General features: G+C 36.7%; 1 protein-coding gene across 5 annotated transcripts in view; it reads right to left on the reverse strand.

Annotated features, from left to right (window-relative positions):
- Positions 1–14,229, reverse strand: part of garnl3 (GTPase activating Rap/RanGAP domain like 3) — a 79,826-nt gene extending 65,597 nt beyond the window's left edge. For 2 of the 5 annotated variants that reach the window (XM_048188480.1, XM_048188476.1), the window contains exon 1: positions 13,735–14,227. In XM_048188480.1, coding sequence (XP_048044437.1) covers positions 13,735–13,835 — 101 coding nt within the window. In that variant the 5' untranslated portion in view covers positions 13,836–14,227. Of the gene's footprint in view, positions 1–3,871; positions 4,441–13,734 lie in introns of those variants that run through there. The other 3 variants (XM_048188483.1, XM_048188478.1, XM_048188481.1) reach the window with 3 other exon arrangements.
- Positions 14,230–24,551: the final 10,322 nt, after the last annotated feature.

Here is a 24,551-nt window from a genome sequence, read left to right on the forward strand (position 1 = left end):
GACGTTCCAAGTTCTTCAAAGCATTTCCAATGATACTGATTTTTGTAATATTACATGGTTTGTGTAATAGCAAAACATTATTAGCTGTTTGATAACGTAGTCAAGCACAAGGCTAATCATATTAACACCGTTATGTATCTGATGTTGTAAAGAGTGATACCATTGTGCAGCGTTTACTACAGTAACTTGAGTAAAGCTGATCGAGTGGATCTCTGAGCTGGTGTGAGTGAGTGGAGGAGGGGCTAATTTGCATATTCATTGATCCGTACATACTAAATGAAGCAAGGGTGTAGAGTTACATTCAAGCTATTTTAAAGCTTGACAAAAAAAAATTCATAGGAAAAAACATTTAAATATGTAATTTTAGATCAAAGATGAGTTTTAAGGGATACAATTACTGACTACACGGGGACTTTAAGGAATATAAAAACCCTGATATATGCAAAAGAAAGTGATTAGAGATTTAATTTCAGACTTATTACTCTTTATAATTATTACTAGCAGAACAGCATGTTATTAGCTGAGGCATGCAGTAAACAGACTCCAACACAAAAGTCTGTGTATCACGTATCAGCGTGTATCTGGTATGTAAGTCCTTCCCTGGTGACATCACAGGTAGTAATGGAATGACTGGGAAGAGGTAATGAATAGATTTGGAAACCTATATTGAAAGAAAATTGGGATGTTTGTTTTATTTGATATGTTTTAAGAATTGAAGTGTAAGGACAGCATAGTACAATTAATTATTCAATTAATCTAGTTATAAAGGACTTTGAATGAACAACAAAAAAAGCACTTAAAACATGTAAAATTATAAAAGAACTGCAATTTTTGTAAGATTATTTGTTTGGAAACTGGCAAACAGAAGAAAATCAAACCATTTACAATTACAAATTTACATAAAATCAAGCTGAGCATGCAGGGGTGTTTATGTGCTGAATGGTTTGTGTTCAGGTGTGTGTGTGCTCAGGCTTTTGTGTGTGTTTGTAACCTAAACTCTTTTGTTTCGAGGCTTGTGGGTATTATAGCACCAAATGAAATGTGCGGTTGAGCACCTCATTGTCAACATAAGAGTTCAAATTACAGGTGCAGTAATCACATACAGGTCCACACACACACACTTCACAACAATACACACGCATACACGTTACAAAAGAATATTACACAACAGTTTAAACCATAATGACATTTTTCGACCAAAGCAGCACACGCAAAATCCAGATGCTAATGACTATAAACAACAGACAGGTGCACGGTAGTCACGTTAGAAACAGCTAGTCTTTGAAAAATTCAGCACATGATAACAGCATTCATCTCACATTGGCTCTTCCAGCTGAACAGCACATTAGACAGGACCGTGTTTGTGTAGTTGTGAGCTACGCTTTGCATGTGTGGTCAGGAAGAGTGAAGCAATTGAATACTGAAGCAGATCAAACTTTCAATGTATGTGGAAGAGGGGATCTTGTGAGCAAGGTGAAAAACAAATCCGTCTCACTGAAATGTGGATCATTTGCACATACACAAACATGTTATTCTCTTCACAACATGTTTAGCTAGTATACTTCTTAAAAACTTGAAATAAATATAACCACACTTCTGTAATGTTTTAAAACATGTAAAACATTCATTTATTGACAGTAGCTCCACAACCTTCTGGCGCCCGATGCGCACACCTGCCCGCCTACATTTACACATCAACAATAGGCCTACCTGTTCGCTATTCAAAAACTTAGCCCGAAACTTTCTTTCTAAAGAATGAAATGTTAGAAACCTCAGTGCTTCAGACTTTGCAAAGAGGCTGTTGTTGTTATAACGGCAATGTAAGTGCAGTATAGCTTGTGAGTACATGTAAAATTTCACATGCAAAGAGGACATTTACATAGCCTACTATAGAAGTCTTACAGGCACAGAAACATGAAATTTAATATTATGAATTGACTCTATGTGCTATAGCTTTTGCATTTAGCCTCAGTGGCCACTGCAACTTGCTGGCACAGTTCAAGAAATTTTGAAAAAATTAAGCACAAATGTATATACTGAAGAAGTTTCCCACAACAGGACAAAGCAATATTGATATGATCCACTTTTTCGCTAAGCTTCTCATGTTTTAAAGGTGCAATGTGTAAAATTTGGGAGGATCTATTGACAGAAATGCAATATAATATACATAACTATGTTTTCAGTGGTACATAAAGACCTTACATAATGAACCGTTATGTTTTTATTAGAATGAGCCATACTATCACATACACTGCAGGTCCCCCCTCCATGTCAAGTCGCCATTATGCGCCGGCATGTTTCTACAGCAGCCCTATATGGACAAACACTACAGAGCGTGTTTTGTCACTATGTTGTTCTTATTCTAAATTGTTTGTGTTTTTAGAGGCAGCTTGCATCGTCACTACGTAGTAGTAGGAGTAGTAGTAAGTCGTCCAGTTTATTAGCAGAGACCGTTCTTTAGAACGTTTGTTAGAAGTAAGAAGAAACCTCATTGCTTCACACAAGCTACACTCTGCTCTCTCAGACGACGACATGTCGGCCAGACGACCACCTTAGTTTCTCTGAAAGGGAGGGGTGTGATGAGTGTGCGCTGTTAGTTGCAGTTCGCAACCTCACCGCTAGATGCTGCTTAAATTTACACACTGCACCTTTAATATACTAAAATGTTACTTTTACTATAGTTAATAATATATACACTGTATTATAATATTGACAGTTTTTAGAAATATGACAGAACAAGTTTGCTATGACAGAATACTATAAAACTGAATCAACATGCACCAATGCTAAATTTTTCTATATATCCTAATCATTTGTTAACAACATGTATTCTTTACTTCATTGAGCTCATTGTTTCTGCTTTAAATTAATACATTGTTTAAACTAATACATTGTTAGCTAATGGCATGATTCCTATATGTACAATTCTGAAATTCATAATTTGGACTGATAACAGCCTGATAACAGGTCACTCTAAATTGTAATGTAGGCATGCATTTTCTGTAAATCTGAATTTGAAACGATATGTATTGTGAAAAGTGCTATACAAATAAATGTGAATTGAATTGAACTATACTGAAAGCTGAGATTTTGATTATAAATAACCAATTCCTAAGTGTTGTTGGTGCAAAACAGTTTAGGAACATTAACACAAAAATGTATGAGAAGACCTTAAATAACAGTAGTAGACTTTGTTACTGTATATTATAAAATGAAACAATATCACACAAGCAAGGGAGTGGAATATCTTCACATATGTGATCATACAACAACAGGGCAGCAATTTCCCCCACGCCGCTTGAGGCAATATCAGCTCAAAAGCAAAGCTTCTAGCCAGCATTTCTATAGTGCCTCGACAGATATCATATGTGCTACTGCAAGATCCTTGGCAATTCCCTTTTGTGTAAAATATGATCCTTTTGATAAGCCAAAAGATACCTTGCATCAGTTCAAATGATTTGCAGCAACAACTTGCAGAAGACAAGTACTCTATCCAAAGCAGGTCTTTCCAAAAACATCCATTGATGGGGAAAGTACAGCTATCCCTGGTTATTCTTGTAGCTTTGGAACTATCAGACACAGCACTGAATGCCTTAAAAATAAATAATTTCTATTTGCATACAAATTGAATTTGTATTTTCAAGCACAGATATTGGACTTGTTTAGCATCAGCTAGTTTATGCATCTGGCAACATTCAAACATTAGATCTGTTCAGCTAAAATGAAAGAACATGTCCAAAAATCCCCGAATGGGATTGTCCAATATAAAATCAATGCAATCAGCACATTAATGCATATTTTAGTGTGTTTAGCTGTTAGCAATCTGAATAAAGTTAATTGGGAAAAACATTTTTTCCCAATAATACCTTACCTATTAGTGTTCTGATACTTTAAGCAGATCATGGGTGAGTCCTTGACTTCTGAGGGTTGCAGGAAAAAAAGCTCAAAATGGCAAAGCTGAAATCCTTGCAAAAGTAAAGATGTCAATCTTCATTAAAACAGCAAAAACATTATTAAAATCCTCATTGGTCATGAACAAGGTCCTCGTAAGTCGGCTTAAACCCTATTACTGCTCCCATCATGAATGTTGTGTGGACCATAAGAAGATTTTTTTTGTAAATCAAAGTAGGCCGTTAGAGCGACACAGGAATAACTGTCCGGTAGAATTCTGCTAAGCGAGCAGTGCTATTTGTTGGAATATTTGTTGTTGTCTATGTACCTGAGAACTAGAAATGTGTTAGAAAATCCTGTAATACCACACCACTGATCCTCTGCTTTCTCTCTCACACACACACACACACACACCTTGGAGAGCAAAGATCGAGTGGGCCCAAAATCACATGAACATATTGTGTGTTTCCTTGCCAAGTACAGACTTAAGCACAGCACGATCTTTTCCCACATAGATCAGCCTTGATGTAAAGCACCCTCACTGACATCATGCTATACAAAATCAGCAATTTTGCACTATCAAAAAAAAAAAAACTTTAGCTCCATTCTATATTGAGTATTCCAATCATTTGCCAAATGCTGGCTTTCATAGGAACTGGTTAAATGATGACAGAATTTTCATTTTTGTGTGAAAACAGAAAGAATAACAGCATCAATGCTAACAATGATGCTGACTATTTAGAGCTTAAAAAATTTGCTTATAGATTGATTTTATGATAATATCTAAATTCTATTTTAACAAAGCACAATAAAAGCATTACTAATGCATCAAAATTCATTAGACTTTTAGTGAAAGAAAACAATGCAAATGCATAGCTAGCATTCAAACATCCTTAGGATAATATGCTAATAATACTGCATGGTTATATAAAATTTTTCACATTGATTTGAGTCTTTTTTCCTTATTACGTTAGTTGTGATATGTTACATAGTACCAACATTTATCAAGAATTTAGAAATATCAACACAGTGTACACATGCTAACCCTCTATGGGACTAATTGTGAAACCACAGCTAGAAAAAAAAAATTACTTTATATTTTACATTTAAGACTAAAATCATTTTCCAGAATTAGATTTCTACATCTGACCTTTGACCTTTTTTAGGATGCCATCATTTATAACTGACTTTGTCAGTTTAGGGTAAATCATTTTTGCCAAATTGTCTGAAACTTCACATACATTCAAATGCATTTTCAATATCATCTGAAAAGTATTAAAAAAGTCTTAGTGTTAAAAAAAAAAAAAAAACTTACAATTTTTCATAACATTCCATTTAATCTTGTGCTAGTACATTTCATTTGGAACTCACATGTAAAAATGTCAAAAACTTGACACAAATTCAGATTCAACTTTACTGCCTGGAAGTGTTTCAAAAAGCATTACAAAAATTAACATTGTTTCTTTCTTGGAATTTCAAATCAATGATTGTAGCACAAGTGAAAGTCAACAAGACTCTTCTCTTTCAGTGTAGTCCACACTTTCCACATGCAACTCGATTTTGACCTGTTTAGTCATTTTTGGAGCATCCATGCTTGTCAGTGTAGTGAGGCCAATAGGCAATAGCATCTGACATTTGGTTGTATTATGGATCACATCTTCCAAACTGCCAGAGGGTAATGTACCAAAATGCCTGACTTCCACAACAATCTACGATTTATATTCTTCATCTCTGGTATCACCCTCACTGCTTCTATTCTCTCTGATCCTCAAATTTCTTTCTTGCTACGACCTAGTTTTCTGGTGCACTGCCATCACTACCATCAATACTTTTAGGAAAAGGAACAGCTTTTCCATTCTGTCTTCTATAAAACTTACTAAAATCAACCTAAAACACAGGAAAAAAGACTATTATACTGCCTGCAAGAACTGAACAATAGTGCCATTTACGCAGAAAATATGTATCCCCTACAAGTTATTTATGCATGATGCAGTTTTTTTTTTTTTTTTTGGTCTTTGAGTTACTGTTTTTACAAAATGTGTATTAAAAATTACCAAAAACTTTAGAAAGCACATTTGGATGTACAATGAAATGGTTTAAAAATTAAAATGTATATGTATTTTCATGTCTAAAATGAACTCACTACGGTGCCTTGACAGCATAACATGTCTCTTTCACTTCCTTGTTGCCAAAAATGTTAAGCACAAGGCAAATAGATTTTAATTTTATTGGTTGAAGGGGATGTCATATTACTATTTTTTAACATTATTATTGTATTTTAAATGCAATTTAGAGTCATTTATAAATGACGATGTCCCATAGAGAGCTAACCTACACTGTAAACATCAAATAATGTGTTAATGCTATATATTAGGAGTGACTTTTGTTTGGTTACAATCTCATGAGAGTTTAAAAGAAACGGTAGTTTTGAACACAGAACACGAGGACAAGAAAAGAGCATTTCTGACCATACAGAACAGCAACCTTTTCCCTTTTAAACTTGGATGTAGATGATCCGAAAAATCATGACTCTGACACAAACATGCCCATGCATATAAATGCACATATCTGCAGCTGGCCAGCTGTGGCACAAAGGTTAAGTCCTTTGATTAGGATAAAAAGTGGGGTCATTCTTCATGGTGTGTGTTTGACAGGGCGACATTTTCAGAGCCCAACCTATGAACTGCTGGCATTTTGGAGCAGATCAGACTGAGGGCAGATGTTAGACTGAGGGCTAAATGCTCCCTGAGGAAAGAAGAATGTACCAAAGCAAATATTCTTTAAAAAATGTTAGAAATGCATTAGACAAAATTCTGAGCATGTTCAGTGTGATTAACAAAAACACAGTCTCTTATTTTATTGTTTAAATTGAATAATAATGCAGTTGGATACTATAGGCTGGATCGATTGGCAGCTTAACAGCAAAACTTACAGCCACCATTTGTATTGTGCCTCAATGTGTATCATATATAGTACTGCAAGACCCTTGGCAGGTAAACATCACATCATTTACCTTTCTTTTGTGAAAAATATGGGCTTTTGACAAACCAAAGGACACACTTTCTTTGTTTAAATGTTTTGTGTCAACTACAGATCTCTCAGAAAATATCAACTGACTTTTGTACAGCAAAATTATGATACCTGGTTCAAAATCCAATGGGTTACATATATTGGACCACAGTGTCCTCTAGTGGTAATATGTGTCTATTGCAGAACCAGATACAGTTGGTAATGTGATCTACTTGACTAGATGCATTAAAGTCATCTAAATCAACCTTTCCCCTCTGATTTAGAGGTAATTCCTTACAGTCAAGAAAATAACTCATCTAAAGGCAGCAAAGCTCTGAGATTTATTGTGAGTTAATATCCAATAATTATATACACAAGGAAGAATTACAGAAAATATACTACATTTCTTAAAGGGATAGTTCACCCAAAAATAAAAATTCTGTCATCATTTACTCACTCTCAAGTTGTTCCAAACCTGTATGAATTTCTTTCTTCTGCTGAACACAAAAGAAGATATTTTGAAGAATATCGGTTACCAAACAGTTGATGGATCCCATTGACTTCCATAGCATTTTTCCCCCCATACTATGGAATTAAATGGGGCCCATCAACTGTTTGGCTACCCATATTTAAAGTCCCCCTGAAATCAAAATTTAAGTTTTTTAGCTTTTAGTATGAATATGTTAGCCTTAATGATATGAATAAGCTGGTGTGTTCCAAAACAATGACAAAATTCACATTTAGGAGATATAAGCATTCAAAACTTAGTCTCTCACTTCCGCTAAAATGGATCACAGATTTTCATGACATCACATAGCACTTCAGCTTCTCATCAAATCTTCTGTCCAATCAAATGCTCTCTAGAATCTGAAGTCCCACCCCCTCCTACACTATCAACATACAAGCTGCGTGTGAAATCGGTCATTTGTTCACACATTTACTAGTTTCTACATGGTGAATGGCTCATAGTGCACTATATAGAGAATAGGGAACAATTCAGATGTAAATATGCTTTCCATCCTCCCGTTTTTGTGTTAGTATAACGTGAACCGCCGCAGCTCGAGCACAGTCTGCTCTGGGACACAAGAGCACAGAGCGGATCATATCCGTAAGTCGGCTCAGACCACGAAAGGTATCGGATCCATTTGAATTGTACACAGAATGCTGTATTTTAAAGTGATATAGAGGAGATTAGGAGGATGAACTGTTAAAAGGAAACAGAGGTTTTACTGAGTTTAACAGCTCTGGCCGAGCTGTGATATAAACGAAACGCTATTGGCTATTTTAAAAAATGGGTGGGGCTGTTTGAGATATCACCCTGTCTTCCTGTTTCAGTTGAAATTACGTCAACACAACAGTGGGCCTTTAAATGAGAGAATTTTCATTTTTGGGTGAACTATCCCTTCAAAGCAGCTACACTGATAGTACTCTGACTCACATAGTTTTTATTTTTATTTTATTTTTTTATTCCAATCACTTTTTGCTTACTAGTTAGTTATGTAGGCTACAATGAATCGAGATTTTCAACAAAAATGTTTTTGAAACAAAATGATATGAAATTCCGTTCCTAAAACTGTAAGTACTGAAATGCTGATGTTTTCCATTAGCAGAGGAAAATATGACCTAATAAAAAAAAATATGTATCTGAACATTCTAAAAGTATGTATCTAAATATTTTAAAAAGATAATGTGACTATATATTTATATTAAGTATTTGCGGATATAATATGAATACGTTGCTATAATAATTACAATCTTATTGTCAGAAGTTGTGGTCACTGACCACCAGGTGGGGCAAACTAGACAAACTATATACAGTACATACTGTACAGTCAAACCAAAATTTATTCAGACACCTAGAACATTTCATTCATTATTACAGTTTATTCGCTATAGTTTAAAAAAAAAAAATGGTAATAAAATATGACAAGATCTCAGAGTTAAACTGTCAGAGAAAAATTAATCTTAATTATGTCAGATAACACTTAAGCAAAACATGGTCAAAGTGTCTGAATAATTTTTGGTCAATCAATTTTACTGGTAGTCCACTGTATGAAGAATTGTTGGGTATAATATGTCATTGTTTACTTTATTTTGCTATCCTCACTTACATAAATGAACAACCCACTAGTAAAAATATATCAAAAATATAAAAAATGTCTGAATAATTAACTGATAGGAACTCAACCCTGCTCCAGGAGCTCCATTCCAGCCCTGCTCCAACACACCTGACTGTATTTTTAATACACTCCATAACTTTAATTATATGAACAATAAAAAAAAAAAGTGTCACTTCATATGTGAAAAATATTTCCTTTACCTCTCTGTTCAGGTATATATAATAGGCCTACCTACATATAACACCATGTCAGAGGGCATTACACATACAGCACTTCCAATTTAAAGATCCCTAACCCTAGCCATCCTAACACAGAGCCACACCACTAAATTTACGCTACACACACCCAGTGTGAATGCCCTTGCGGTGGGGAGCTAACCAACAGTATTTTAAACAGTGGTCCCGCCAAAGGCTAAACTCCAAAAAGCTCCATCCATCCTACGCTGGGTGCGTTCCAGGGTTGCTATAATGGGAAGAGAGTCTTTCCTAGTGAGGCTTCCTGCAGCGAAAAACACTAATGTGTAGGTATGCGTCTTTAAACCTTAAATGGAAGCATATGTGGGCGCGGAATGAAAGTTTACATAGGGCTGTAATCAGAGCGGGACTCTTTCTTTTATTCCGCTGCTTGATTTCCGTCTATTTTTCTCAAATGAGGAGGTTGTGCTCGAGCACATGCAGACCGCACAGCTGAGAGTGATTAGTGTTAGCTGTAGTGCTAGTATTATCAGATTGGTACGAACTGCAGGGCTAGCTGCTCAGACGCAAAAGAGAGAGAAAGAGAGATGACTGAAAATAGAAAGAACTTTAGTCTCTTTGCAGGCACAATCCAAATGATTCAAATGAGTTTAATGAGATACTATACAGGCTCACGCTCAGGTTACTGGATGAGTTTGTGTGCAGCTGCTCAGCATACACACATTCACACACGCTCAAACACAAATGAGCTCAGTGTGAGTCATAGAGTGTCATCTCCACCCTAACAGCTTAAATGGTGCCGTGAACTTTCTCACTTTCATTTCTGTGTTCACTATTCACTCTATTAGTAATAACTACAGAATGCAGGGGGCTTGTGTTTGTTAACTTGTTTATTAACTTTAGATTCAGAATTAGTTTGCTTAGATTGCTTAGCAATGAGTGCTAAAATTCAAAAAGACAGGAAAAAAATCAAGGCATAAATTTGGCATGAATGTTTGGTCGCACTGTATTTTAGGGTGTGCTTGTTACAGTGTAATTATACAAATAAGTACTAAGTAGTATTAAATAACAACATGTACTTACTATATAATTAGGGTTAGGGGTAGAATTTGGTTTAGGGCTAATTGCTTTTAATTATGCATAATTTACTGTTATTACTATAGTAAGAACATGTAAGATGTGTAACCGTCAAATAAAGTGTTACCAAATATTTAAACAATTATAGAATTATTCTTTCTAACTTCTGAAAATCAGGATTTATTTATTTATTTGTTAAAGTTTTGGTGTGTATTTGTGCATGTGCTGGCTTGCATTTAACTACATTAACAGCGATCCTTTCTTGTATTCTCCTGTGGAGAATGTGGGCAGTCCACTGTTATTTCTACTTTTTATGGCGGCTATACAAAGGAAGTAGGAAGTAACACAAAACCAACTGTCAAATCCACAAGAATACATTAATTCTCCTACCTCTAGTGAAAAGGAAGAATTGGCTATATAAAATGCTTTGTTATACTTTCTATGATCACAATGAGGCTTTGTTATTGTACTACAGTATGTCTGCTTTGAAAAATGGTATTTGATTAGCTCTTGTTATTTAATATATTTCATTATTTAAAAAAAAAAAACGAAGTGGGAGTCTGGAATTGATGCTCTCATTGATTTTCAATTTCTTACATTTCACAGTGTTTTTATTATTTTAGTTTGTTTGACTAGTTATTTTGAAGGACTGAAAAAGACAACAGGTATCTTTGTGTCTTGAATGATTTATAATGTTGAGGAAATTAAAGTCCCATTAGAGTTGTTTACAACTGATTCCTGACAGAGAAGCTACTAAAGAAAGTAGATAAAAGACAGCAAAATAAATGGTGCATGAATGAGCACAGAAAGGACCTAGTAAGTAAGAGAGAGAGAGAAAGGAGGACTTTGTAATTAAAGCAGTGTTCAGTACAGAAAGAAAAAAAGGTAGCAAAATAAAAAGCTGTTACAGACATACCATAGACCTCCATAATGGACAGAAATATTTTTTAAACAGCCTTTTCACAGCATTTCACCAGACCTTCTTTGTAAATAGACATAAAGTACTGTGCATGTGTGTTTGTGTGTGGCCTTCAAAACAACTGAATGATCATGTTATACTCTGCCACTTGAGAAAAAACAGTCTTCGTGATAAAACATTATGGAGAAATAAAATGAAAGCAGTGGGTCTCTCGCCTACACGTCATTAGGGGCTGATGCATTCTCCTCCTCATCAATGTCCTTGTCTGAGCACATTAAGTCTGTCCGCAGGAGTAATTTGTTGCTTGTTTGGGGAGTAGTATGTAATTTGCAGTTTATATGGGAAGGGATTTGTGTAGCTTTTATTGAAATAAGGTACATTCCATGGAGCCCATTGAAGATATAAAGCAATTTTTGGTCACACTTTACAGACTTCATGTTTCTGTGTAACTAATTACTTGCAAGTGCTTGAATTATTCTGCAGTTGATTTTATACTTTAATGGTTCAATGTACAATCCGTTAATATTTACATTTTAGACACGATATTGCCAGTTTGTCTAATTTTGTGCCAAAAACTAAAATAATTCAAAACGTAGCCACAGTAGAAATAGCCATTGTGTATCTGAGCAATGCCCATTAGTTTCGTTCTTGAATTGACTCGGTTAAATTAATGATTCAATGACGTGATCATAAAGATGAGTAGGTACTTTTCTGAATAAGAACATTAAAATTTGTCATGTTCAAATTCATCATGTTGTCATTGTCATGTGACCTCCCAGCGTCAGTTCAATTCACTGCCATTCACAAATCCTCTCCTGTGGCCTCATGGGATAGTAAAGTGTCCATTGGATGTGCGGAAGTAGTAGATCATCTGGGTACATTTTCACCTACTCTTTTCACATACTATTTTTTTGCCTGCTATATAGTAAAGTAGTATGCATATTCGGATGCACTTGTTTAGTTTATAAAAGTCTCAGTGTTTTTGAACAACTCGGTTAAGTAAATGATTCAATGATTTGTTCATAAAGGCAGTCACTTGTTTTGTTCCTGCATGAATCAGTGATTTGAATGAATTGATTTGGAATGAATGATTCAACGATTCTCTCACAAAGACAGTAATTTGTCAGCACATACTTGCATAATTAACCAGGAGAAAGGGTCTCTTAAAAATATCTACCACTAAAAACAGACTGACAGTCATACAGACAAGAGGAGTGATACAAACATTGCTCCGCCAGCTAAATTTGAGGACCAGAACAGTTAGCCATATTATAGGCCTGCTAATCAATTATAATAACACGTAATACAGACACAGTAATGTCATCAATTTTTTACTCAAGCAACTTAATGAAAGACCTATGCAGATTTGCAGAACTTGTATTAGATTAATTAGTATTAATTAATTAATAAATTAATTAGTAAATACTGGGTCTCTCATTTTAAAATAACCTAAGATTCAGTAGAAATAGGCTATACAGTATTGTCTCAACATAACACCGCAGTCTACACCATGATGGTCCTAACACAGGCGATAGGCTAAAATGGGGTGTAACCTCTTTCTCATTCTCTTTCTATGTATCTCTGCATTTCTGACATAAACACAGACACACTACATTCATTTGCTGAACCACCAGTGCTTGTGTTGGTGTGTCTGACAGTGATGCAGAACCATTACTGAGCATGAGCTTTAACATCCTGTCACTTTCACTGACAGAAATAGAAAACAACATTGAAAACACAATACTCTTGCACATGCAAGAACAACGGGTCGATACTTGAGATGTGCATTTATAGGAAGGAATATTTCTCTATTATAGCCTATAGAGGGGGTGGGGTGTGTGTGTGTGTGTGTGTGTGTGTGTGTGTGTGTGTGTGTGTGTGTGTGTGTGTGTGTGTTTGCAGAAAACCCGGATCTCCTCACGACTGTTCATGGGGAATCCCGATGGAAAAAGTGGGTTATTGCCAATAGAGGCTGATGTCTCAGCGTTTAATGGACCATGACTCGCGTCTAAACTCTCAAGAAATTTTATATTAAATATATATATATATATATATATATATATATATATATATATATATATATATATATATATATATACACACACACACACATATGTATATGTCAATTTACATTATATTTTACCACCACCCCCCTTTCCCCTTTTTATTTCCCCTCTGGTTTTATGTGCCTTTATTTTCTGTTACTGTATTTTCTGTTTCATTTTCAATACTTTAAGTGCTGCACATATATTTTGGCAATATATGCTGACAATCATGCCAATAAAGCTTTGTTGACTCTGAGATCCCTAGCGACAGCCTTAAGACCCTTTTAATATGCTGCTGGTCTATGCCAAATCCCCCTGAAAGCCAGTCCAAACCCACACACTTGAGTAAACATGTCTATCTCAGATGCCCTAAACACTGCTGTGATAATTTACAACCCAACCATCCGGTAACCGGATGATGCGGTGCTCTCAAAATGCCCACTCCCCACATAAAACCCCTTCCCCATATATCAACTCACCTCGTTATTTCGAAACTGCAGCCTTTCCTGAGTAGCAGGGCTCTCTTTCGCATGATCCCCGTTTTCTCTCGCCCCAAGTACATGTTAATATCCGAATTCATGGTGGTGGGATAGCAGGGCACACTGGTCCTGACTGCACGCGCAGAGACAGAGGCAGCGCGAGCGCTGATGATGATGGTGATGCGGCTCTGCTCCGCGTCTGGCGAATGGAGAACCGGGAGGGCGCACAAAGAGAGAGGGGGATATAAGATCAACAGAAGGTCCTCCTCCACGGAAAAACCAAAAAGTGAACCACACACTTTCTTTGGCCAGAGAAGATATGATTCAAGTGTATAAAACGTTCCCTGGGTTGAGGAAGGGCTTCGTAAACTCCATTCACACTGGATCCTTTGGATCAAAAGTGCAAAAAGTCGTAGGTTAGATAATCTCCGGGTCGATCCCCCGTTCACCGTCGTTTAGGGCATGTATACTGGAGTAATATACCACTCTAGCTGTAGAGTCTGCGCGGTCCTAATGTCTACCCAGAAGAATGGAAGAAAATACATGAATTTTTGTGGGGCGGTGCTCTCAAATTAACGAACATATACGCGCTGTATTTTTTTCTTCTTCTACTTTTCTGGTGAGAACAGTATAATTACCGAGACACAGTTTTCCTTTAATTCATTTCTTTATTACCACTGTGTCATACATTACGCATATTCTGAAGAACTCACAGGGAGCCAAACCTCAAAGCATCACAGCCAAGTTTATAATATAACAGCAGGTAGCTACTGATACCTGATACCTAATGATATAGCTACTGATAACTACTGATACATCCATCCATCCATATATATATATATATATATATATATATATATATAAGTTCTTTTTTTTTCCTCATTAATGTACACACAGCACCCCATATTGACAGAAAAACACAGAATTGTTGACATTTTTGCATATTTATTAAAAAATAAAAACTGAAATATCACATGGTCCTAAGTATTCAGACCCTTTGCTGTGACACTCATATATTTAACTCAGGTGCTGTCCATGGTTCTACACCTTCATTTGAGTCCAGCTGTGTTTGATTATACTGATTGGACTTGATTAGGAAAGCCACACACCTGTCTATATAAGACCTTACAGCTCACAGTGCATGTCAGAGCAAATGAGAATCATGAGGTCAAGGAACTGCCTGAAGAGCTCAGAGACAGAATTGTGGCAAGGCACAGATCTGGCCAAGGTTACAAAAAAATTTCTGCTGCACTTAAGGTTCCTAAGAGCAGAGTGGCCTCCATAATCCTTAAATGGAAGACGTTTGGGATGACCAGAACCTTTCCTAGAGCTGGCCGTCCGGCCAAACTGAGCTATTGGGGGAGAAGAGCCTTGGTGAGAGAGGTAAAGAAGAACCCAAAGATCACTGTGGCTGAGCTCCAGAGATGCAGTCGGGAGATGGGAGAAAGTTGTAGAAAGTCAACCATCACTGCAGCCCTCCACCAGTCGGGCTTTATGGCAGAGTGGCCCGACGGAAGCCTCTCCTCAGTGCAAGACACATGAAAGCCCGCATGGAGTTTGCCAAGATGGTAAGAAATAAGATTCTCTGGTCTGATGAGACCAAGATAGAACTTTTTGGCCTTAATTCTAAGCGGTATGTGTGGAGAAAACCAGGCACTGCTCATCACCTGTCCAATACAGTCCCAACAGTGAAGCATGGTGGTGGCAGCAGGGACAGGACGTTTTTCAGCTGCAGGGACAGAGCGACTGGTTGCAATCAAGGGAAAGATGAATGCGGCCAAGTACAGGGATATCCTGGACGAAAACCTTCTCCAGAGTGCTCAGGACCTCAGACTGGGCCGAAGGTTTACCTTCCAACAAGACAATGACACTAAGCACACAGGTAAAATAATGAAGGAGTGGCTTCACAACAACTCCGTGACTGTTCTTGAATGGCCCAGCCAGAGCCCTGACTTAAACCCAATTGAGCATCTCTGGAGAGACCTAAAAATGGCTGTCCACCAACGTTTACCATCCAACCTGACAGAACTGGAGAGGATCTGCAACAGTGGCGTAGCCAGAATTTTATTTTTGGGGGGGCCCATCTAAAAATGAGGGGGCCGCTACTATATATATATATATATGACACTAATAATGACTACAATGACACTAATAATTCTTAACTTCTAAAAGAAATGCAAAATCAATCGGTAGTTATTAATAGAATAACGAGACATAAACCTTTATATTCAATCGCATTTGGTCCCATTTATATTTGATCACAGTGCATACTACATATACAAACTTTTACTCTCAAAGTGCGCACATTTGTAGAAATACACGTTTACCTCATATTTCATTAGATAGAATTTATAGAACATGTACGCAGAGTTTCATAATTACAGAGGTAATAAAATGTAGTTTGGGGGGTACGGGGGCATGCTCCCCCGAGAAAATTTAGATTTCCTTGGTGTACATATGTGCATTTTTAAGACGTTAAGGCCAAAAAATCGGATAACAATAGCTTTAAAACTATGTCAACAAATACATGCATGCACAGTTTTGAGGCAGCTTTAATAGCATGTTTGGCAATTTCATTTTCAAACGACGGTCATTGCTCGTAGTTTCTATTGCGCTTTTTTAAAGCTATAATAAAGTAATTATGCAGCGCGCGCCGGCGCATTTGCGCATGCAATTCTTGAGTGCGCGCCAAGAGCACAGTAGCCTATAACGTCTGATTGGACAGTCGTGTTATTTTTTCTGAGTTTTACCGACATAGGCTTACATGATCTCATCTGACCTCTTCTAGCAACATTAAATCCAGGAGAGAAGACAATTCTAGAGAAAATGCATGTTTGATTTACATGGAACAAAGTTTGAGCACGCACAGCCGCACTCGAAATATCTGAGCGAGAGCAAATAACGCCACGGAAACTGTCTCAAATTAACTAATTAATTAAATGACGAGAAGATAGCTGTGTGCGCTGCAGTCAGAGGTTCTTGATTCTCTAACGACTTTTTATTGGTTAAAATGAATGAAGAGTATCTGAGCTCGAGCATCCACCGGATTTCACTGCATTGAGATGCGCGTCCTGGAAACGGGAAGCCTCGGGTGCGGCTTCACATTGCCACTCACCGCATAATAACGAAGTCTCACGCGCAAAGATAATAACAGCAGAGACTACGCGCAACACGTGAAATAATCAAACCAATAAGTCTAAAAATAGCTGTTGCATTTTATCGCGCAGCATATACATCAGTGTAAATCAACATAAAAAATAAAAATCGCTCAGAAATCAGTGGCGTAGCCACGGGGGGGGGGCCTGAGGGGGCGTAGGCCCCCTCATTAACATGCAGGCCCCCCCGTGGCTACGCCACTGATCTGCAAGGAGGAATGGCAGAGGATCCCCAAATCCAGGTGTGAAAAACTTGTTGCATCTTTCCCAAAAAGACTCATGGCTGTATTAGATCAAAAGGATACTTCAACTAAATACTGAGCAAAGCGTCTGAATACTTAGGACCATGTGATATTTCAGTTTTTCTTTTTTAATAAATCTGCAAAAATGTCAACAATTCTGTGTTTTCCTGTCAATATGGGGTGCTGTGTGTACATTAATGAGGAGAAAAAGAACTTAATGATTTTAGCAAATGGCTGCAATATAACAAAGAGTGAAAAATTTAAGGGGGTCTGAATACTTTCCGTACCCACTGTATATATATATATATATATATATATATATATATATATATATATATATATATATATTACTTCAAATTATTAGTATTAATGGTAACACTTTACAATATGGGAGCAGCACTAATACGCATTAATTCATGCTTAACTAATGCACAAATAATCATGTTTTAATGTATGACTCATGAAGAACTAAACCATTAATTAATGATTGCTGCATCAGCAACTATTAAAGAGTCTATATGATTAATAGATTAAGTAATATATAAATTGTTATTAATTAAATGTGTCATAATGTATTAATTCCTTAATAACATATTTTATTAACTAATAGTGGAAGTTAATGTGTTAACTACTTCAACTTCCAGTTGTCTGCTTTAATTAATCATTAACTAATGATTTGAAAATGTATCATTATGTTATGACTTTACTTGTCGAGGCACATGACTAATAACTAATTGTTAAGTAATATGTATAATGGGTTTTGACAGTTGCACATGCAGTGAGTGTAATATCAGAGAATGTGTTTGAAGGATAGGTAAGTTGGGCTGCACACAAATATCAGCACACCAGAATCTGAACTACTGACCGCTGTTACACTGTGTTTAAACTGGACGCGACCATTATCGAGTCATGTGACAGACCATTGCAAGTCCGTTTGTCCTTCATAACAGAAGTGACGTTTTGTTGTGTTGTGTTGTGTTGTGTTGTGTTGTGTTGTGTTGTGTTGCATCGTGCCACATTCAGCGTAGCATCACGATTATAATGGGTTCTATTCTCTTTGTCCGGTCTTAACAAAGTGTTACGAAATAGCAGTGCTCGATCGTATGTTCTCAGTGTTCCACCTTTGAATTCTAGACCTCAAGCTTAACCTGACACATTCCTGTGCCATGAACAACAAGGTTATGGATGCAGCAGTTCATCTAATAAAGTGGAATCACGGTTGTAGATGGTTGGAAATTGAAATCATGGCTTAACCCAGGTGACAAAGAAGTACATTTCAATAAAGTATTTAAAGTGCTCTATTTTTGCACACTAATTTTGAACTTAATATACTAAAAATTAAGATAATCTTAAGAACATCTAACTGTACTCAACTGTGCTATTTTGAGACACCATGAAATATGAACTAAATGTGCTTTTAATACTATCTCTGTATTTAAAAAATATATTTAGTTACCACTTGCAGTACACTATGGGTTCAAATGTACTATAAGTAGTATCTAAATACATTTTTAAATATAGTGATAGTATATTAAAAGCACATTTAAGTTCATATTTCATGGTGTCTCAGAATAGCACAGTTGAGTACACTTAGATGTTCTTAAGAAGTACTAAAGAAGAATTTTTTGTATATTAAGTACAAAACTAGTGCACGAAAATAGAGTACTTTAAGTACATAATAGAAATGTACTTTTTTTCACCTGGGCTATTGTAGATGTCAAAACCATAATGATATATTACTTAAAGGTGCACTAGAATCAAAAATTGAATTTACCTTGGCATAGTTGAATAACAAGAGTTCAGTACATGGAAATGACATACAGTGAGTCTCAAACACCATTGTTTCCTCCTTCTTGTGTAAATCTCATTTGTTTAAAAGACCTCCGAAAAACAGGCGAATCTCAACATAACACCAACTGTTACGTAACCGTCGGGATCATTAATATGTATGACCCCAATATTTGCATATGTCAGGCCATGTTCAAGGCATTACACAAGGGTAGGCAGTATTAACGTAAATTTAAAGGGGCCGCAGCCTGAATTGGTGCATAGTTAATGATGCCCCAAAATAGGCAGTTAAAAAAAATAATAAAAAAAAATCTATGGGGCATTTTGAGCTGAAACTTCACAGACACATTCGGGGACACCTTAGACTTATATTACATCTAGTAAAAACTGGTTCTAGGGCACCTTTAACAATTAGTTAATAGTCACGTGCCTCAACAAGTAAAGTCATAACATAATGATACATTTGCAAATCATTAGCTAATGATAAATTAATGCAGATAATTTGAAGTTGAAATACATGGTTTCAAGCCATTATGGTAATTAATACATTAATTTACACAATTAATAAAAATGTTATTAAGGAATTAACACATTATGACAAATTAATAACAATTTATATATTACTTAATCTATTAAACATATAGAAACTTTATTAGTTGCTGATGCAGCAATCATTAATTAATGGTTTAGTTCTTCATGAGTCATACATTAACACATGATTATCTGTGCATTAGTTAAGTATGAATTAATGCATATTAGTGCACCCATATTGTAAAGTGTTATCGTATTAATAATAACCATATTGTGAAAAGCAATATACAAATAAATTGAAACTAAAACTCAGGCCAAGTTAACAGGTTATTTATCAAACACACTTATACACAAGCTCAAAACTTTGATAGAAAGATTCACAAAATACTCAAAAAGAGCAGATGGACCCACAAAAGGGTGGCAGGTCTGTTTTGATTGGGTCATGAACAGCAGGGAAATAGCAATGCTAAATGCAAATACAGTGCAAATAACCACATAATCTTATAGTAACACAACAAAATAAATAAGCTTATCAGCTTTTAAAAGGGAGACAAAAGCTTCCTGTATCTTGTTATTGTTGACTTCAACCACAGATCAAGTTTTAATATTGCCAGTTGTGTGCTAGTGTTTGTGTGTACAGTGATTCTTGAAGTGTTACTGAAAGTTCTGTCTGAGCATGACTCATGCCTGTCTAGTGGCAGCAAGAATCACGCTTGAGGTCATTTAATTTACTCTGAAGGTATATGTTTGTCTTCATCTGAATGCGTTTCATATTGGTTCGCCTGACACCACATTTAGCCTACCACTTCTCAACATGTGCATCATGAGCACAGTAATTTATAATGTACTTTAACCTATTTTATTTTATGCTCTTGTACTATTTAAGTACTTGAATGCCTTAGCAATACTGTAATGATTACAGTCACATCAATAAAGCTTTGTTGGTTTTGACTTGCATAAACTGAAACAGAGACAGAGAGTGAGAGAGAAAGAGAGAGCTTTTAAACAAACCAGCTGCCCTTGATTTACTTGGCATAGATGTCTTAGTCAGTAGAGTAATGGCTAAGACATTTGACCAGTCAGATTTTTTTATTTCTCACTTAACAACAGAATCAACACCTCAGCCAAACAAAGGTAGCTATAAAAACTGATAAAGGTCTATGACATGCCTATTTGTGCTATGTATATTTTGAATGAGAGATGGTGTCCAGCCTCAACTTGTACGGATTCTTTGTTGTCCAGATGGTAATACTGTGTACATTTCACTCACTGAAGGAGAACGTGTGGTATGTGTGTGTGTGTATGTGTGTAGAACTTGGCTGGTAAGCAGCATGTCGATTTCTCTGAGACAGCAGGACGGGAAGAAGAGAGAGAAACAGTAACAACAAAAATAAAATTTTGGTTATTGTCAGGCAGACTTGTCTTATTTTTGTGAAGTAATTTCATTGTTAATGCACAAACAATTGCATCATTTGTATTCCATCAGGTTTCTTATTCTGGTATCACAATGACATTTAGTGCATCTTGGTCAAATTTATATGCTGTTCTTCTGTCCACAATCAGTGGTCTTCTTCTATAAAGCCTGCCAAAATAGCACAGAGGGATGGGGGATGCTGGTAAAGAAAAAAAACATCCTCCATGTATTTAGCAGAAGGTTACCCTGGATACGTCAATGGGTATTTTGGGAAGCTCTGATCAGCTGATAATGTGACTTTGATGAATGGGAGCACACTGATGTACATTTTGAGATCATAATTAGCTGTAATAGGTTTACAAGGGCATTAACAGTGTGATAACAGGAAGAGAACAGACCTATATAGTCAATATTTAATAACTATGGTCTTCATTCAGGAAATACATGCAAAATGAATTTCCGTTCTTGCATATACTGTTGCATGGAATTGAATAACAGAGTTTACATAAGCATGGTTTTTACAAACAATTTACATAAGATGTTGTAACTTCACCATCTGTTTCTAAAAAGTTTCTTTGTTTATTGATTGCTATGCAAAATTAGCTGTGTATTCTGAAAAAAAATTATTCATCATTATTTGCAAGCGAGCAACATTTATATGTATACACATTCAATTTGTTTTTGATCAAAGGTAACAGTTGTCACAGTCTGTTTAGTTTCATTACCATGTTTGGTTTCGTTTTCCCCGTCACCTTTTGCCTGAGTTCTAGTTCATTATTAGTTGTCATGGTTTCTAATTAGGTCTCACCTGTTCCCTGTTCTGTTAATGATCTTCCTCTGTGTATTTAAGCCCTCTGTTTCGTTTGTTCATTGCCTGGCGTTAAAGTGATGGTAGTTGTGTTAAAGTTATTCCTGATCGTTCATTCTGCGTAACGCATCATCTTTTGAATTCTATACTAGTGTTGCAAAGTCCGATTCATTTCCGCGAACCGGTTCTTTTCGGACAGTTCGGCTCAATGAACCGGTTCAAAAAGCCGATCCATATAGGTTCCTGGCGTCATCATGCTATGACGCCACTATGCATTTCTTTTCTAACAGCTCTGTGTCATATTATATCAATGAAACGTTCAAATTAAGTCATTTGTGTCAACGCATATTGAAATTCAAATAAAAAGTTATTTATGTGAAAGCATATTGCTGATTATTGCCTTTCATTCGCATTCATACAAGTTTGTGGTCACAGTTTCATTGGATCGCGGATACTTTATGCCGGATATGACTGACCAATACTGATTAGCCTACATCTTGGATAAGATTCGCAACTACAACACACATATTTATGCACAAACGCAGATATGTTCTATGTCTAAAATATAAAATAAACTCATTGATTTCACTTAATTTAAAATATAATCTGCATGTATAATAAACCATAGTAAAATTTATTTACATATCTTGAAAAAAAGGTTTTTGCAGGTTTTAATTATGTTATTTAATAACAGTAGTCATAATAAGCATATTTTGTATGTGCCTCAGGCTTGCATGTTGTCGTCAACTGACTCATCAGACTCTTCAGTAATCCTCGGCAAACTTCGACATCATGGGTGAACCGGCTCATTCGGTTCTTTTTGAGTTGGACGTGCTACTTCGGCTTGTGCGTCTTGTGTCATCAACCCGAAACTAAAGTTCGATTCAGTTCGATTAGTAAACCGGCTTGACTGGTTACTTCTTACAAACCGGTTTCAACCGGCTCAAAAGAACGATTCCCTCAAGAACTGAACATCACTATTCTATACAGCTCAACCATTACAACAGTATAGACTCTTAGGCTGAATCCCAAATAGCACACTTCTATGTACTTTTGGTCTTGTAGACCCACAATGGCTGCCGCGTATGATTTTAAAATACTGTATATTAAAATATTTCATAATACTACAGTTTTACTATCTTTTAAATGCAGTTTGCCCATTCATCCAGTGGAGCATTTGTGAAGTCAGGCACTGATGTTGGACAAGAAGGCCTGGCTCACAATCGAGTTCAAGTTCATCCCAAAGATCTTTGCAGCCCAGTAAAGATTTTCCACACCAAATGCATCCAACCATAGAAAAGTGCCTTCCACTGTTCCCACAAAGCTGGAAGCATAGCATTGTCCAAAATGTCTTAATATGATAAAGCATTAAGATTTCCCTTTATTGGATGTAAGGAGCCTAGCCCAACCCCTGTAGCCAAGTATGGTGTCCCATACTCAGAATTTGTGCTTGAGTTTTGTGCTTGGAATTTGAGACTCGAGCCTGTGACCTTTGGGTTACAAGTCCAACTCTCTAAGCATTAGGCCACAGCTGCCCACTGAAAACAGCCCAATACCATTGTCCCTCTTCTAACAAACTTTGCAGTTTGCTCAATGCAGTCAGGCAGGTAATGTTCTCTTGGTGTTTACAAAATCCAGACTCGCCCATCAGACTGCCAAACAGACAAGCGTGATTTGTCACTCCACAGAACAAGTTTCCACTGCTCCAGAGTCCAGTAGCCGTGTGCTTTACACTACTCCATCTGATGCTTGGCATTGTACTTGGTGATGTGAAACTTGCATGCAGTTGATGCATGCAAAAGATGTGTCAAATGCTCCCGCTACACAGTTTTTGAGCTGATATTAATGCCAGTGGAAGTTCAGAACTCTGACGACTTTTATGCACCATGCGCCTCAGCACTCGGTGACCCTGTTCTGTGACTTTAGGCTATACTAGGTAGGCAATAGTTTTCATGGGTTTATTTTGATTGACAAGTTCTATGGTCCCATGAGCAAAGACAGATTTCAAATCACATACTTCCAGGACCCTTTGACATTCATCCCATTGAGATGATTTGGAATGCTAGCAGATATTTCTCCAGGTGGGCTATTATAGATGTCCTTGGATGAATACCATAATATTTTTTTGTTGTTGTGAAATGTAGTTGTTGAGTCAGTGTTAAATGAGTCATGTAGGTCCAGCTGGAATGTGGAATTGTACATTAGATTGTTGAGCTCAATTTAAGTAGTAATGCAAGAAATAATCTTTGTGTTCTCTGATAAATTCTCCTACACTTCCATAAACACTCAGTGGCACATATGCATTTTTTCAAAGATCAAGCATGTGCGCACACACACGCACACACCTTCCAAAGTGAAATTTTTCCACTGACATGGGGTGCTTGTTTTGATGTTCCACCCAGGGTGCATTTCTGCTCAGACAGTCTTAAGGTTAATCCCTGAACCAAAAAAAAAAAACATGCATTTGCACACACGCTCACACACACACACGCGCGCACACACACATATATGAACACACACACACACACACAGGGTACATTGTGTCCCTGGGGCATCTGAAGGAAAGATGAGAGCTACTAAGAGATTAATTAGACTCACTTCAATAAGTCATTGAGATTCGCACACACACACACACACACACACACACTCTGGTTCCCTCTTTTTCTCTCTCCCACTCTCCTCTTCACTTCCTACCCACTCCTGGCAGTACCATTTGCATGAGTTTCATCTTACCAGAACTTTCTTTTTTTGTCATGTCTTCTCCTTCCTTCTATCTCTAAGGTGACCTCTTTAAGAACACTGCCATAGCAACCGTAAGCACATTTGGTGCACTTGACCCCTCCAGCTGGTCACTATGTACCCGGCAGAGGCCCTAAACT

The sequence above is a fragment of the Megalobrama amblycephala genome, linkage group LG4 (assembly GCF_018812025.1).
Source record: "Megalobrama amblycephala isolate DHTTF-2021 linkage group LG4, ASM1881202v1, whole genome shotgun sequence".
NCBI lineage: Eukaryota > Metazoa > Chordata > Actinopteri > Cypriniformes > Xenocyprididae > Megalobrama > Megalobrama amblycephala.